The following is an 18,697-nucleotide window of genomic DNA, read 5'->3' as shown; positions in this document are numbered from 1 at the left end:
TACGTAATACTCAAATAAATAAATTATTTATAAATATTATAGATATATGAATTATGCTTATAAAGGTGATTTTGTCTTTTTACTTAATTATTTCGTATTGTTAACATCTTCAAATTTGAGAATTTGTTTATTATAAAAATATGTTGTAATGACTCTTTATGGGACCGATTTAATTACTATTCCAATAAATTAATCTATGAGTGAGTTCCCAAAGGTGAATTGATATGTTTAATTAATTAACTAATCTAATTTCAGAATTTGTTTTTTAAAAAGATATATATATATATATATATATATATATATATATATATATATATATTTCCATTCCATTTATTATTTACAAAATATTCGAATAAATGACTACTTATGAATATTACAGATATTAACTGAGTTGCTCACATTTCCAAATTTGAGAATTTGTTTAAACTATTGGAATTGTTTTCTACAGATATATCAAGTCTTCAAAGAGGAAATTGACTTTTTATTAATAATTAATGAGTTCTCCACACTTTCAAATTTAATTTGATATTAAATATTAGTCACATTTCTAATCTCATTTTATTGTATCGATTTAATTATGAAGGTTTATCAAACTAATGTTGAATACTACACATACATCAATTGTGATTTCAAAGGTAAATTTATCATGTTCACAAATAATTATTTTCCGTTGTTCACTTTTTCGATTTGCCCGACGATTCGTGTCAGATAATAACGACGGGTCAATGTATGGACACGGGGAATATCCGGCTCTGACAGGATATCGAGGCTTTCCAGAGAATGCACACCATCGGAATCTGGGGACGTGTTCGCTACAGATTTGCACCTTCGTAGCGCGAACGCTCCACTCCTTTGTTTCGTCTTTCCTGTTCGACTTCGATCTGTCATATTTTTACGACCGATTTTTACTGAAATTGATTGTTTACTATAAATTTTTAGGTGGATGATTTAGTTGAGCACTGCGAAAATTTTATTCGCATTAGGTGTTAAAAAGGCTGTTCGTTTCCTTGCAACCTGTACGTTCACTTGAGTCGGTAATAAATTCCTTATGTTACGAGGGACTCGCTGAAGACCCTTTTCCATCCGCGAATTTAAGGGGCGAAATAAAAAAAAGAGTAGGAAACCTGGCACTTATATGTTTTGATGTATCGTTATTTTCGATTTGTTGTTTTCGCGAGAATATGCCGGAATGGAAGAGAATGTTTCGTAGAAGGGGGATTTAAGTTTTCGGTATATTTTTGGAGGTTGAAACCGACTTTTTTGTGAGTCTCTTGGGTCGTCGCACGGTGTTTCTACTTTTTCTGTGAACACTAAATTAAATTTTCAATATTTACTCTATTATTGTTGATAAATTTTTGACATAAGAATGAATTACTCATAAATATATTAATATATATTTATTAATTAACAAAAAAATTGATGTGAATCTAATTGTTGAATATATTAAATCAAATAGAAGTTTATCAGCCTCTTAACCTTTAATAAGGATTGTTCGTGTATAAGTCAGACATTTGCACACGGACTTACATCTATGCCATTAAGTCTGCTATTATAAAAACATTAGACTAATGTCATTCCAATTGTTATGTGATATTTTGTTGTTGTGTATTTTTTGTAATTTTATATTTACTAGTGCAAAATGTATATTCATAAAGATACATTTACACATTATTACAGTAATAATAAAGACTATAAATGATGATTTCAAGAAAAAGTGGATGGAAAATTTGTTTAAAATTGTTAACATGAATTTATTATTTTTTTACAATCGTTTAATAAAAACTGATTAGAATTGAAATGGGAGATATGTTTTTAACTTCTTTTTAACTGTCAAATATCAAAAATGTCTCTCATATATAATAAATATAAAATAAAAGGTCAACATGAATATTTAACAAAATAAATATTCTATTAATATAAAAAATATATATTTTCCTTTATTATTAACGTTCTTGGCCACTTCTTATTTAATTAAGGTAAGAAAAGTTTTAAAAATTTTAAGGTATATGTTTTAAGTTAAATACACACAGGGTTGCCAAAAATATTTGGGCCACCATTTTTTGAAAAATATTGATTGTATATAATACCAAACAAAATTTAAAAAAACAGTTTTATTTTATAATTTTCTGTTAATAATAATAATAATAAATTAATTGCTTTTACATCTCAATAAAATATATAATGCATAATATTTTATATAACATATTTTATTAATTTCATTTATCATTAAATATAAATAAAAGAGGTAAGCAAAATTGAATAAATCAAATAAATATTTTGTGGTTTTGTAACCTATTCCTTGTTTTTTATAACTCCTAGACATCATATATAGCCACTAAGCTTACAATTCTTCAGAATTTTTAAATTATTCTATATAGGTTGATCGAATTTACTTATCACTTTCTCAGTGTCGTTAAGATCTGGACTCTGCGCTGACCCTTCCATAACTGTCACATTATTAGCTTGCTTTACTTTTGCCATATGCGTGTGTTAATTATCATGCCATATAATTGGCATGTTTTCTTCTATATAGAGTGTTTCAACAATGAGGATATTTATAATATATTCATGAATTATTCGATTATTTTTTTAAAGGACACTTTTAAATACCAGAGAAATATCCCCGAACCATTATTACCAGCAGCATGTTTAATTGTATCCACTGAGTACTTTAATTTACAGTTCGATACATTTTCACAGTGTATTTTTGTTTTTTTAAACAAATACTAGACCACAGAACAGTGGGGACGAGTCGTTTTTAGTGATGAGTCTAAACTTAATTCATAAAAAAATGGTTGTTCTATTTATGTCAAATAGTGACGGCTTAATTATGCTATGGAAATGTTTCAATTGATCTGATATAGGCTCCCTTAGACTGATTTATGTACGAAAATATATTAAACGATCATTTGGTTATTTTGAAAAAATTAAGCTCTTAATAAATGTCTTCCAAGGTGAAATGGGTCCCAAACACAAATACAAAATTGTGAAGGATTTGATAAAAGACTAAAGCACCAATGTTTTGTCTTACTCGTCCCAATCTCCAGACATGTTTCCTACAGAAAACATGGATGATCACGTTTATAACCAAATTCCGCATAAAAATTTTATAAATAAAATGAACCATAGCTATTCAAAGAATATAGGCTTGTTGTGTATTCAGAAAATCGTGGAAATGAGCCAAAATTATAAAACAAAAAGGATATTACACAAAGTATTAATGTTGAATTAAATAACATAGATTTAATTAATCATTAAAATCCTTTTCAAAATTAAAGTTGCTATATTTATGTCCAGCACAATTAAAAAATATATATTTAACATGTTATAAAATGAGAATAGTAGTTTTTATAATTCTGTATAAAATGGCAATAATAAAATAATATTATTTTAACAATTCTTATTAAATAAAAGATTATGACTAAAATATTTAATATTTTAAATTGTTACCATAATTATGATCACTTGTGTATGTTAGTATGAAAATAGTTATATGTAAAATAATAAAATTATTAAACAGTTAAAAATTGTAAAATAGTTAAAACTTTAAATATTTGGTATTTGTTTTTCTAATTTTGGTCGATACTGTATTAAATTAATTTTTAAAGTTTTATTAGAACATGTTGAGAATAAATAATACTGTCAGAAATTTTAATTACTACTCATTACAGTTTGAAATCAATATAAAAAATTGTTTAGGTAATTTCCCAAATTATTGGAATTACTTAAGAAATGAACTGAGATTAATTTGATCTAAATTTAGAGCTACAAAAAAATAAACCGTTATTAATTTATTATAAACAAAAAATTTTAGTTTCAGACTATTGTGCGCCTCAGACAACGGTTACTCATAAATAACTCATATTATTTTATCATATAAAACTCAACAGAACCATATAAAGTTTTATTTCATATTAAATAATCCATATTTTAGTGTTTTATGTCGTTTTTATCAATTCCAAATAACCAATAAATCATTATTTTGTGACAGTTTACATAATGTTTCTAGGACAAAGTCCACCAGGAACTGGACCAGATATTCCAGGGCACCAACCGGCCAATAGTTGCCGACGATCTGATCGAAATGAAATACCTGGACCGCGTGTTGAAAGAGGTCCTGCGGCTCCACAACATCGTTCCGGCTATCGCCCGCACCCTCGACAAAGACATAGTCTTCGGTGAGTAACCCCATCCATCCCCGCAGCATCATCCAACAATATGAACCCAACAAACCAAATTGGACTGACAACAAACAATACACGACAAGATCAGCGGAAGCTATTGACGTCAAAAGGACACGTATGTAACGTGCAGGTCAGATGCCATCTGCGTTTGATACGTGACACGGTCTGATGTTTATTAGGGCTCTGTCGGAATATTCGTCAGCGGCACAAGATTTGTAAAATCGTGCGTGATAGATGCGACGGTTCTGTTTTAGATAGTGTTACACTATTTACTTTTGCTATTCAGGGGTAGGTGCGAGATTAAATCGGTCAGACATCTAGGAGGTGTGAATGAATCAGATGGGAGGTATTCTACATAATATTTGGGTTTCGGAACAATTGCAATGCTAAACATACATACATATAGCTAATATAACTTTATACAAACAATATTTTACCATTTCCCATTTACAAATCCGGTACCCACATCTAAATTATGTTTATGTTGAAAACAATAACACAATAATGGATGTTGGACCACAAGGACCCGAAATACAATATTTGTTTGTGAATATAACTTTGTTTATCAGTAATATTTCGTTCACAATGAAAAAGTATTATTTAGTAGATTTAATGTGCTACTAAATAATTATAAGTAAACGTTATTTAATGACATAATCGATGTTTTTAATTTCTCTATTTCATAGCACTGTTATTTGTGTATTTAAATATTCTAAAAAATAATACCTCATGTATCTTTAAATTCATACCTATTCCGACACAGATGAAATATAAAAACTACTAGAATTAATTATTTATTATTAAATGAATAAATTTATTATATAAAAAATATTTGAAAATCATGAATATGCTGCCAACTGCAAAGTCCTTATAAAAAATGTATCTTTTAATATTTAATAAAATAAACTTTTAAATTTTAAACTTTTTAAAAATAATAATACAATATTATTTTACATTACTTTGCAATATTAATCAAAAAATAAAAACGACAGGAGATAAAATTATAAATTATTGAAAAAATATTTTAATTTATTATTTTATTTTATATATATTCTAGATCAAAATATTTTTTAATAAATCATATAATCTCCTACATAAATTAATCAAAATAGCATCAAAAACAGAACTCTTAAACTAGTAATAAAATTAATATCAAATTAAAAAAGAAACATAATATTAACCGCTACATTTGGCCAACTAGTACTTGCCCCCTTGCTCTCTAATACAAATTCTTATCCATGCAGTCCAAATTCTTAAGCAAATAGAATAATAATTGATTGTGATATTATCGAGGATTCATAGTTTCTCAATTTAATATAGGCAACTCCAAGTGTGTCTCTAAAAAATTCCACCTCATGTTTGCCAATGATATCTCTAACTACGTTCACTTAATGTCCAAATCTGAGTTATGTATGCGTATCTAGACTGATTTGTGAATAAACAATTACGCCATTCAGCTTCAACACATAGGCGGTGATCGTTGGTCCATGTTCTGCAAACAACCCAATGTTTCCTGTTGAACAGAAGGAGACGAATACCTTTTCTAACTCTAAAACCTGCTTCATGACTCCCCTTTCTAATAGTACACAGACTTACAATGATTCCAACGAAGCCTGGATGTATACAATGTTCAATTTCGTCTAGCAGAAATAGTTGACATCTTCTGGTCGTAGCTCATTGTTAACTACCACCATATCATATATTGACATTACCAATTTGACGATAACAACTCCAAGCGATTGGATTGTGTGAGGTATTATTATACATTTGGGCTACCTATTATTGACTCGGATTTCCATGCTCCAAAATTGCAATTATAAGGGCAAAATCTTAAGATGAAAATCATCTTTAAGGCATTTTAGGATGCCAAACAATAGATAAACCTAACAAAAAGTGATTAAATCAACAAAATGCTTTTTTTGCTAATAAAAATTTTACTAGAAAAGGAATATTGTTTATTTCTACGTCTAGAAAATATACAGGGTGCAACTTATCCGACAAATTTTAACCACATACTCACTGTTCCATAAATAGTCGATTTATCATATTTTTTGTAAATGTAGTAATACACATTTACAATTTTTCGGATAAGTTGTGAAACACCATATATAAAAAGTAAAATCAATTTAATATACTGACCACCTATAAATTTCGAATAATATTATATTACTGGTCAAAATAAAACATTTTTAAATCCATTTAATATATTTAGAAAATTCGATTATCCACTAAATCTAAAAGAAAAAAGAATTTTTGCTTTTTTTTTCATTTTTAGTAATTAATTGACATAAAATATTCAATAAACTTTAAAATAGGGAGTATCCTTCTCTGGTATAAATTATTATCACCCATAAAAATTTCCCATTTATTAGCAATAAATTAAATACAATAAAGGCATATCTAGAAAATACGTAACAGTGAAATAAAATATTTTTCCTTTTATGTATATCTGTTTGGGTTATACTTCATGAGTGGGTAAAAAATTTTACATTCATTTTAAAACTCTGTGAAACATAATGGAACAATATTTTTTTTTTTAGTCTATTTTCGATCGGTGAATAAACTACAAATTTATTTTTTAATGCACAAAAATCTATAATTAAAAGATTTTAATTTTATTAAGAAGTCCAAGACAAATAATGGCATACTAAATAAAAATAATTGTTATTTTGATTTAATATTTTTTATTAAAAGCAGTTTTTAAATTAATTACGGTGGTTAAACTCCCTTGGCACGTGGGTCATAGAAAATAATCAGAATCAATATTAAATAGTTGAATTTGAATAATTTAGTAAACAATTTTAATACGTTGATAAGCAAATAAAATCGTAGTCACAATATGTGTTAATTGCATTTCTAAGCTATTTTAAAGCCGTTTACTTTATCAATTAATTCAGAAAACGATTTGGTTGTACGGAAGTAAAGATGAAAATTCGTTTACACCAGTCCCTGGTGGCGGCGTGGTTCGCGAAAACTCGATAAAAAATTCAGTACGTGTTTTCCTTTATCTATCGCGTACAACGTTCGGACTAAATATATGGGAAGAAAGAGACCGTGGGACGGCTACGTCTGGAGAATGCGACGTTCAAAGGATCGGCTTCGGAAATCTAGGTCGGGCTTGTTTGTAGCAAATTCCTCCTCATTAATTTCTCTTTATAGATCGGATATTTTCGCTGCAAAGTTTGAAATATAATTTTCGGTCTTCCGTATGTGCTATCGAGTATCTGGAATCGTCGTGGTTTTGGTTATATTCAATCACGCGAGAATTGCAGCGAAATTACGATTTTCGAAAGTTCAGCATAATTTATTTTGCAGTCAGTAACATATTTAGATGCGGAACTGCACTCGGATTAAATTGGGATAATTGAGACGTAGCGAGAAGGAGCATTTAATATTAACCGGTTCTTTGCACTAATTACTTTAAGTCGCTGAGTTAATAATGTTGCAATAAATACGAAATATAGTTTACATGGGAATTTAATTGTAAAAGGAACTAATTACAATAGTTGCAATATAATTAAACACTTGAAAATATATTATAACCTAAATCAATTTACAAGTTACTAATCGACTTACTACTACTACTTTTTACATTATTATGTATTTAATCTTTTTTACTCAATTATTTTTTTATTATTATTCTGCTAAAATTTACATAAGAACTGTATTATGTTGAATAAATTAAGTAATTAATTCAAATTCAAGTCCATTCAGATTATTCTTCTTAAAAAATTCCATTTTGTTGACATTAAGTTTAAATATATTGTATAAGAGATTGAAATTTCACATTGTTACGTCTTAATAAAGAAAAAAAAGCGCCTGATATTTAGGGGTCAGATTTCACAATATACATATAATATATATAAGCAAAGCTTTCAATTTTGTTTCAGACCTTTATGTAAATGAAATACGAAATTTAATGTTACACATTTGTTTATTTACATCTAATTACAGTAAAAAATATTTGTTAAATTGAAAATATATATGCCAACACCTATAATATTTATTATTTTTCCTGCTTCTACTATACGTCAAATTAGACTGGAATATATTCAACGACGATACCTTAAGTATTTGAGCTTTCGTAAGAACAATGTACAGTATATCCTGCTCGTAACACCGATCACAATCTATTGCTGCAAAAACATTCTATGGATTCACTTCTAGTAAGAAGACAAAAGTCGTCAGCAAAGTTTCTTGTCAATATATTACATGGCAAAATTGATTGTTCTTATGAACTAGCCAACATTGGATTTAACGTGCCAAGACATAATTCAAGAAGTAGCTTTTCTTTCACCATACCAAGACGTAGAACCTAGTACAAAACCCAATTTTCCAAATTGCACGAAAGCTAACAAATATTGCGATGATATTATGTATTATTTTATGTATTAAGTTAATTCTGTGGGACACAAATAAAATTTATTATTATTATTATTATTAAACAAAATTATAGTAATTTTTTACTTTATGTTCTTTCCTTATTTTCCGTGAATTTTCAAATGATTATTTACTTGGTATTTTGCTTATTATAATTATTTAATTATTGTCGAAGTAAAAGTGTAAACAAAATTAAAATTCAGCATTACTTAGACTGAGAGGAACAAAAAGAGATGGCTAAAAGTTTACGACTAAATCGTTCCCCGTATTATAAAAGAAATTAGAGAAACTTGCCAATTGATACCTATGAAAAAGTTTATCAAGTTTTAAAAACTCGAAAAAAAAAATGATAAATGAAATTAAAGATAACCTGGAACTGAAATTATTTCAAGGACTCTGAGAAGATACATAGTGGATACCATTGATCCCAAAAAAAAAAACAGGTTTCTACTAACAGTCTCTGAACCACATAACAGTGGAGAGTAGTTCTTTACTGAGACTAAATTAAATTTATAAAAATATGATGATTCTCCTTATATTAAACACCCTATAAGGACTAAACTACACAAAAAGTTTGTTATACCCACAGAGAAACAATTCTTCTAGCGTAGGCTCCCTTACACTTATTTATTCTTATTTATGTAAGGGATATAATAAACAACAATTTGCTTCCATACATTGAAGAAATGATTTTCTTAATAAACGTGTTTCAACATGAAAACGATCTCAAACAGAATCCAAAATTGTAACTGAATGGTTAAAAGGCATCGATGCTTCGTTTTGTCTTTATCTCCAGAAATTAACCCTAAAGAAAAAACGATTAACCAAAAATTTTAATAATTTAGAAAAGTCAGCAAGAAGCTTTAATGTTAAATTAAATAAGAGATTTAACATTTAAAAATTCCTTTTAAAATTAGGTGCTATATTTATATTCACATTAATTCAGACAAATATATGTAAATAGTCTGAAGTCGATCTAAATAACAAAAAAAAAAATAAAGTTTAAACTTAATATTGTTATATTTATTGCTAACGAAACTAATTTTAGGGCGCCTTGAATCTTACACTTATCATTATGACTTCTGGCCAATTTATAAAAACAAAACTTCTGCAGAATTTGCCGACAAAAACTTTAAGATATAAAAAGATTAGCAATGATTACTTTCGCAATGTAAAAACATTATCCAGACGTCTGAATTTAATTCGCGTGAAAGGCAATTACGAAAATAATGATAAAAACATAATATTAAAGGGCAATCTGAAGCAGATTAATTTTGAAATGCAAATCCACGTCTAATTTTTTTATTTATCTTTCGGGAAATGTTTTATTTAATTTTTATGAAAACTTATTTCGAAGGGCAATAACGTTTTTGAAGCCGTTATTGGATGTGGCAGACGAAAAACATAAAGTTTAAGTCTCTTTATCTTCTTGTTTTATTGACTTTCCCACTCTAAAAGCGTTAACCTCAAGCGACAAAAGGTGACAGACCAAATGTAAGCAAACACTTTAACTATTTTTAATGTTGACACGTTTCTCTCTAAATTGATAAACTATTTATTACTTTACTAATTTACTGTCAATTAATATAAATTCTTTCTTTGTTTCTACAAATTGTTTTAAAATATTTGTTTAATAATGGGTATGCCTGAGTATATGAAAAATCTTCACAAAGAGTGTGTCAACTCTAATAATATAGTCCTATAAAAGACATTGGTCTAAGAAATTAACGTACCACAACAATAATAAAAAATAGGAAATAAACTGTATTATATTAGTGGTTCCCATTGATTTGAATGGAAGTTTTGGCCCTCCGAATCCAATTTTAACACATCGTTCTTTTTAACCTTCTATACAGGGTAATTCGGAACTTATCCGACTAGTTTTAACCGCATAAGTAGTCTATTTATCAATTTTTAAATACACATTTAATTTACTTATTTAATTTTGCATGATTTGATTAGGTATAACACAATTATGATTAGCTATTTTACTGCATACTATAAATTCTAAAGGTCCAATAATATAGCCCTGTAATAGCTTGATCCATAAATTGGAAAAAGGTTGTTCGACATCGATTAAATAAGCTGTTTTGAAGAAAAACTACCTTTTTGTCAGTAAGGACCTACTTTATGTTATGAAATCAAGGATAATGACGATCCGCATTAAAGGGGTTTTATTAAATATGTTTTTATATCGATTCAACATGGGTGCCTCTACTCTTATGCATCCTTAGCACAAAGAATTGAAAAATTGAATATTGTTGACCCGACCAACTTTTTTAACGAATATGGTTCATTTTATCAATTTCGCACAAGAGTATCCGTTTTAGTTTTTTAAAAATATATTTTTAGTCCTTTACAATCCAGAATATAACGAGTAACTAACTTACATCAAGAATGTGTACACTAAATTATGTCAGGTAATATTAATTAGTAATCGTCATATTAAAAAATTATACTATATATTTATAATAATAATAGTTATTTAATTGCTTTAAGAATTACTTCTTTAAAAAAATATATTTTTAAGGACTTGGTATGTTATTGAAATTGCCTATGAATTATGGAATATATACGGTTTGGCTAATTTAAAAGATAAAATTTGTATTTTTTTATTTGTAAAACATGAAAAAACAGAGTAATTTTTAGTCATACAAGTTAATTTATTATAAAAAATAGACCTATACCACTGGATTAAACATCTAAAAATTGTGCAAATCATTCTTTTTATGAATATATTTTTTTATAAATAAATAATATTATTTTTCAAGAATATTGAAATATGGGCTGGATTTAAAAAATAAATCCATAAAAAGAATATATTTTTTAATTGTTCAACAGAATTATGAACATGTATATGTTTTTGTGAAATTTGATATATACCCATATCAGGGGATGTTTAATCCAATGGTGTAGTTAGATTTTCTATAAAAGTATGCTAATGTGATTTCTTCAACTTTTAAACCTACAAATTATCCTATATTTTTTATATAAATTTTATGGGAGTATCCTGTTTACTAATGGGCCACACTGTATATAACAATAACAAATTTAAAAAATTTAAAAGTGCCGAAATCATAACTATCGTCTGCGGTCCAATAATATATTAATGTGAATTTGTATTTTGCACGATTTGCGAAACATTAATAATCGGTTTATTATTCACATAACGTTTACCCTGATTAATTAACAAGTGTGATAAATGACGGTTCCTAAATAAATTGCAGGTTAGCGATAATCATCGTTATAGTAAATGTCTACAACTATGAATTATGTTTATTTAAATCCACATAATCTGATGAAAACGAACGGCCACTACTGCATCGCTATAATAATATATTAAATAAATTTTTCGATTTTCGATAATGTACTGACCTTAATTCAACGTACTAATTACAATGGCACTTTTGTATGTGCAGCTGATTAATTTTGTATCCAATTAAAATTTTAATAATGTCTCACCTTCTGCGTTAAACGCAACAACAGACAATTAAGTGTTAATAACTGCAATCGATTCAGTAAATAATGTACGTCATTATCGAGATTTTTATATAAATAAATATATTCCAGACGGACACAAAATTCCTGCCGGTGTGATGGTGGTGGTGCATTTGTACGAGTTGCATAGAGATCCGGAACAATATCCAGAACCTGAAAAATTCGACCCGGACCGTTTTCTGCCCGAGAACGCAGCCAAAAGGCACCCATACGCTTACTGCCCGTTCAGCGCTGGCCCCAGGAACTGTATCGGTAAGATAAATAAACAGATTTCACTAAGTGATTTGAAAACCTCAATGAAATTATAAATCTGTCATGAAAATCAGCAATTTACTTCTGTATTTAAAGGTCAATTTACTATTTTCAAATTATAAGGTCTTATGCCATTATAAATTAAATATTATGAGAATAATGCATAGTCCTTATGAAAAGAAAAAATTTCTTTACGACCCTTTAATGTAGTTTATTTCGCCGCATTCATCAGGAATACTTAAAAAATTTTAATTAAAATTCTAATTTCTAAAGGAATAAAAATAAATTAAACTGTTTTTTATTTATACATGAATTGAAAATACACAATTTTTAAAAAACAGCTGACTAATTAATAATTTTTAAATAAGAAAAATTATTGGTATACATTCCATTCGGCAAACTTACAAATATCAAATTCTCTTAATTACTCTCCACAATATTATTTTTAATTATACAGTTCATATAATTTAGTACTTGTTTAAAATAAATATTTTATCTAATAAAACAATTACATCTACAAATATAGATAAAATAATTTTAGTTTAATACCAAAAATTTACAAAAATTATACAAAAATATAATGAAATAATTAATTTAATTTTAAATTTTCTGCATCTTTAATATATAAATAAGTGATTTTTCAGTTGGTGGTACTGTTGTTATCCTAACGTTCTGTGAAACTTCTATTGCTTTTATTTATAATTATTTTTTATAATAAATATTTGAATAATCGAATCGTATTCAATACATATCATAGAATGTTTTCTATTAAAACAAATTTCGAAAGAGGTCTTATGTCATTATAAATTAAATATTGTGGAATAATGCATGAGACTTCTGAAAAAATAAATAACTTTACAATTTCCTGTTGTAGTTTCATCACACTCATCAAGAAAACTTATAAAATTTTAATTAGTATTAATATCTAAAGAAAAATATTTTATATTTTATACATGTATTCAAATTTAAACATACCAACAGAGAGCTGTTAACGGTAAATACAACAGTGAAAAAATTTGATTTTTGTCTTCTACAATTTTCTACTTTTAAAAAGCACCAGACAAAAAATTCTTTATTAAGAAATATTTTTTATATTTAATCGATTCGTGAAAATTACAAATAGTTCTAGTTTAAAATTTATATCAAATATTTTATTTAGAGAATAATAATTTTTATAGAATAAATTAAAAAATTACAATTACAAAATTTTCCAAAAAATAAAAATGAATTATTTTAACTATTAAAATATTTTTGTCCATTTTTGATATGATAACAAATGTTTCTTAAATATTTTAATATGTGTAATACTTTTCCATTTATGGAATATTTTAATACGTGTAGAACTTGGTTCAAACTATGAAAGCTCTTAAAAATCCACAGAATGTAGAACCTTTAAAATAACCCCGTATTTTTATGTTTTATTTGTAATTCAATTTTATGGTTACGATATTATGAGATAATTGATAAGATAGACTAGAAAGAAATCTAAGGATACTATTAAAGAAAAAATCTGTCGTTTTATGTCCTATTTTAATTATCAAATTTATATGGAAAAAGAATGAAATTGTAATTAAAATTCTAATTTATAAAGAAATAAAACTAAATCAAAATATTTAATACATCTAAATTTAAAAATGCCTTACACAACATAAAGTTTGAAAAATGACTTTTAATTTTGACAATTTTACAAATTACAAATTAATTTATGCAGATAAATAACAAATTCTCTTTAAATTCAAATAACATCGAAAATTCTGCGATTTTAGAATTAACAATTTAAATACCTACATTAACAGTATTATTTTTAATTATACAATCATGTATGATAATTTCATAATTGTTTAAAATGTATAATAATTATTTTATCTAATATATTATAATTACAATTAAAATAGTTTTCACTTAATACTAAAAATTACAAAATTATTCAGAGATGTAAAAATAATTAGTATTGTTTTAACTAATAAAATAAATTTTATATATAACTGTGATATGATGATATATTTTAGTACGTGGCTTTACGATTTGTGTTACCCAAACGTCACGATAACTGAGTTCAAACAATAAATGTACTAATAAAACACTTTTTATGTGTAATATTATTTTGAAAAATAATTATACACTTAATATTAAATTATAAAAATATACAATATTGGCCATAATTATAGCAACTTATTAAAATATACTCAAAATATGAGCAGTACTACTTGAACCTATAATGTTTAGTATAGTGGTCAATATAATTTTACTTTATTTTAAAAAAATATATATAATTCGAATATCAAAACACTCAACTAAAATTAAAGTCAACCTGGTGGCAAAGGAATTGAAGAAATTAGTTCAAAATCTATGAGAAGAGTGGATGGGGGTTTCTCCTAAAAATGTGAAAATTCAATTTCGGCTTGCATAACATCACATTCACTGGACAACAGAACGGTGGGAACGAGTAGTTTTTAGTCACGAGACTAAATTTAATTTATAAAAAGTGATGGTGCTACTTATGTTAAACATCCTACTGGGACAAAACTACAAGAAAAGATTGTTATACCCACAGTGAAAGATGGTGGCGGTTCAATTATGCTATGAGAAGCTTCAATTCTTCTAGTGTATATTAAACAACAATTTCCTTACATATATTGAAGAAATGATGCTCTTAATCAGTGGCTTTTGACATGAAAACGATCCCAAACACAAATCCAAAATTGTAACGAATTGACTAAAAGATGTGTTGCTTTGCTCGTCCCAATCCCTAGATCATCCCTATAGAAAACATGGGAGACTATGTTTTGCAAATTTGACATAAAAATTTTACAAATTTAAATAAACTCATCACACTAATTCAAAAAACCTGAAGAATTTTCAACCAAACATTTATATATTTATTTATTAGTAATACGTCTAACAATTCATATCAAAAGTACTAACCAATTCAGTATTAGTTACCGTGAGATACATTAGCCTATTATTCAGCTAAATCTAACCGACTTACTAATTCATCAAACGGAACAATAAATGTACTGCAACAATTATGACGTCGACTGTCCTAAACTGATTTCCATCAAGCTCTAATGCATCCAAAACATCCATCAGGGCCCGCCGATACCATTATACAGGGGTGCGTTCCCGTCGGCACGCGATATTGGCGTGTACGAGCTTCGGTACACGGTCCAGGGGAAGATCGTTCCTCTAATCAGCTTCCGGGCCATTAGCCTCACATAATACAAGGAATTTCTGGAATCCGATTCCCCAGTCGGCTCCGTGTGTGAAATCCCGGCTTACGCAGCCCCCGTCGACAGGTACCTTCTCATTCCCTTGGAAATTCAATTTTCTCTTCCTCCAGGGATCATATTTTATTTTATTTTATTCGATAATTGTGTTGTTCTCGGAGCTAATTCATCTGCAGTTTAGCAGTTATTTGTTTTTCTCCCTCATTTAAAAAAATTACTCAAGTAAATAATTGTTTAGAATAGTTATGGATGTGTTGCGGCATTGTGTTGTAAATGTATTTTTTATTTATTTTCTTTCATCACATAAATTAATAAGGGGGTTTGTATGTTTGAACTCCATTAAATCAATAAAATTATACGAACACTCAATTATATGATTAATTATTAATTAGTTTGTAAATTAGATTTGATGTTGTTGAAGCAGTAACTAATGTTACAATCATAACTTATGAATTATAGGATTTTTATTGTATAGTTATAAAAATAAATTAAAATAAATATATACTTTTGTTTATGTAAACAAAAATATCATGTAGCTAAATATGTATTAATGCAAATTAACATTGGTTCGTCGGTATTGCTTTACATATTTTGGCTTATTTATCATAATTTAAATAAAATAACATATTATTAAAATAATTATAATAATATAAATTAATTTATAATCGAAGTTTATTTTAATTTCCTCACAAATAGCCATTAAATAATAAATAAAATAAAATTACAAAATAAATAAAAATGAATTAAAAATTAAATATTTTCATAATTTTTACTCAAAAATGAATATATCTGTAATTCTTTAAATCTTTGATTGATTGATTATCATAATTTAAGTAAAATAGCAATTAGTTGATAAAATGTAAATGACCATTAATAAAAGAAAAATTGGTAATATCTCAATTGAAATATTTATTTCAACTATTATTTTAAAAATCATTATTGAACACCAAAATTATGATAAAATAATTACTGAGTATAATAAATCAAAGTAATAAAAAACTAAATTATGCCTACTTATTATATAAAACCCCTCAAGAATTTTTTATAATATTCAAAAATAAATATCTATCCGTAATTCTTTAAATCTTTCATTTTTCACAATTTAAGTATAACAGCAATTAGTTGAAAACATATATTTAATACATAACTTTTTTTAATTAAAACCATTTAGAAACTTATAAACTAACAATCTCAGTACTGCTTGTGACATCTGATGTTCTTTATGTGAACTCTGTGTCAGACAAGCCTGTGATCTACAGACCAGAATTGTAAAATCAATACATCTCTGCCGTTTCACTTGCAGAATTCTGGAATTAATACTCAACTTATTTTTTTTAAATTTCAGGTCAAAAATTCGCATCAAGAAACAGCAGAACAATTGTGGCAAACATCCTGCGCAAATTCAAAGTGAAGTCTCTAAACACCCCTGAGAATACCGAATGCTTTGCCGAAATCGTTATGAGACCGCAGGACGGACTGCAAATTGCCTTAGAGCCCAGAACACCAAATATAAATTAAGCTTATTTATTTTATAATAAAAACTATTTTTGTTTTTATTTGACGTTAAAGGGTTATAAATTGTCCATTATATTTTATAACTATTAATTATAATGTGTTTTATTTATACAAATTAGGATTAGTATATAAATATTTTGTCAACAATGTAATAATAATTAAGAGAAAGAAATAATTTTCCCAAACCGTAAACTAAACACAATTCTTAAACTTTAATCTTTGTTTACAGATCGTTAGTATCTGTAATTATATTATGGATAAGAGATATTTACCTACCTATTAAGTTCCATATCGTTGTTTTGCAATGACGGATTTAAACAAACCCATTGTTGTATATCGAATAAGGCAAATAAGTTGTTGGGCAAAGTACGTCATTCAGACATTGTAAATTATATTTTTAAGATTTTTGCTCATAGTACATAAACTGTTATAAGTTATAACAATGATAAAAGATATATTAAGTAAATACTAAATTGAATAGCACATAGTAGTATTTGTATGCTAAAAAAAATTATAATTTATGTCGTAGATGAATTAAATTTTGTAAAAGAAACACGTACGTATTCATGAGTAAATTTTCTGGCACGAATTACCGAGGTTCCACGTTTTGAATACTGTACAATAATATTAACTTTTCAAGTCTGGTAATACTTTTAAGTATTTCTGTTCTTTTAACCGCCTGACTGTTAGGTATTAATTATATATACGAAACATCTGACACAAAAACTAAATATTTATTTAATTAAAGTAAATCGCAGTACTTAAAGAAAAATAATTTAATCTTATAATAGTTATAGTTAAGATTTTAACTGCGTAATTTATTTATTTAGATTCATTATACCATCCTAACAAACCTCAAAATTTTATTTTATTTATTCTTTTTTATTTTTAAGTTATTTTTCCTATTTTTCTACACCTTCTAAATGAGATATGGAACACCACAACATATATAGTTTGATTTCAGTTTTTAGTACTCTTTTGGAATGATACATCCTCAGTTATTTTGCATATCCACTCTATATTTTGTGATGTATTTGAGTCCAAAATTTATATTTTAAGTTTTTTCGAAAATTCGACTTTTAAACAACTTTCCGTGTGAGTACAAATTTATTAACATTTTTCCAAGGAAAACAGGTGGGATTGGAAAATAAAAGTCTAATATTGCATAATAATATTTATTACAGTCTAAAAAAATTTACATAATATAAAGTTTATCATTTATTTTTCTTTTTTTGATCAATTTAAAGTTTTGTGCTTGAGCGACAACTAATACACTATGTTTAACGCTGAGTATCATTAAAAAGTTTTGAAATTGAATAAAATAATTAGGAAGACATAGTAGCGAGATATTTCAGTGAATTTTGGTAACAAAATATTTGTACTAAACTACTATGTACATAAGAATGAACATACTTGTAAAATGTATTGTAAATACAAAGTTAAACAGATTTTTAAAAATTAATAATTTGCTTCTATTTATTGAAAAAATGCTCTAAAAATGTGTTTCAACATGAGAACAATCCCAAATACAAATCCAAAATTGTGACGATTTGATTAAAAGATCAAAGCATCGAAGTTTTGTATTGTCCGTCTCAATCTTCAGACAGCACCCCTATATAAAAGACTGGGGATCACATTTAT

The 18,697-nt window shown here is 26.8% G+C and overlaps 1 protein-coding gene across 1 annotated transcript in view; it reads left to right on the top strand.

The window, feature by feature from the left end:
• LOC109605220 (cytochrome P450 4C1) overlaps positions 1-17,146 on the top strand; it is a 41,886-nt gene extending 24,740 nt beyond the window's left edge. The window contains exons 10-12 of the mRNA XM_020021788.2: positions 4,010-4,178; positions 12,135-12,314; positions 16,887-17,146. Of these exons, the coding sequence (XP_019877347.1) occupies positions 4,010-4,178; positions 12,135-12,314; positions 16,887-17,059 (522 nt within the window). The 3' untranslated portion in view covers positions 17,060-17,146. The remainder of the gene's footprint in view (positions 1-4,009; positions 4,179-12,134; positions 12,315-16,886) is intronic.
• The last annotated feature ends 1,551 nt before the right edge of the window (positions 17,147-18,697 follow it).

The sequence above is a fragment of the Aethina tumida genome, chromosome 1 (genome assembly GCF_024364675.1).
Source record: "Aethina tumida isolate Nest 87 chromosome 1, icAetTumi1.1, whole genome shotgun sequence".
Classification (NCBI taxonomy): Eukaryota; Metazoa; Arthropoda; class Insecta; order Coleoptera; family Nitidulidae; genus Aethina; species Aethina tumida.
Note: the sequence above shows the minus strand (reverse complement) of the source record. Positions and strands in the feature narration are given on the sequence as shown.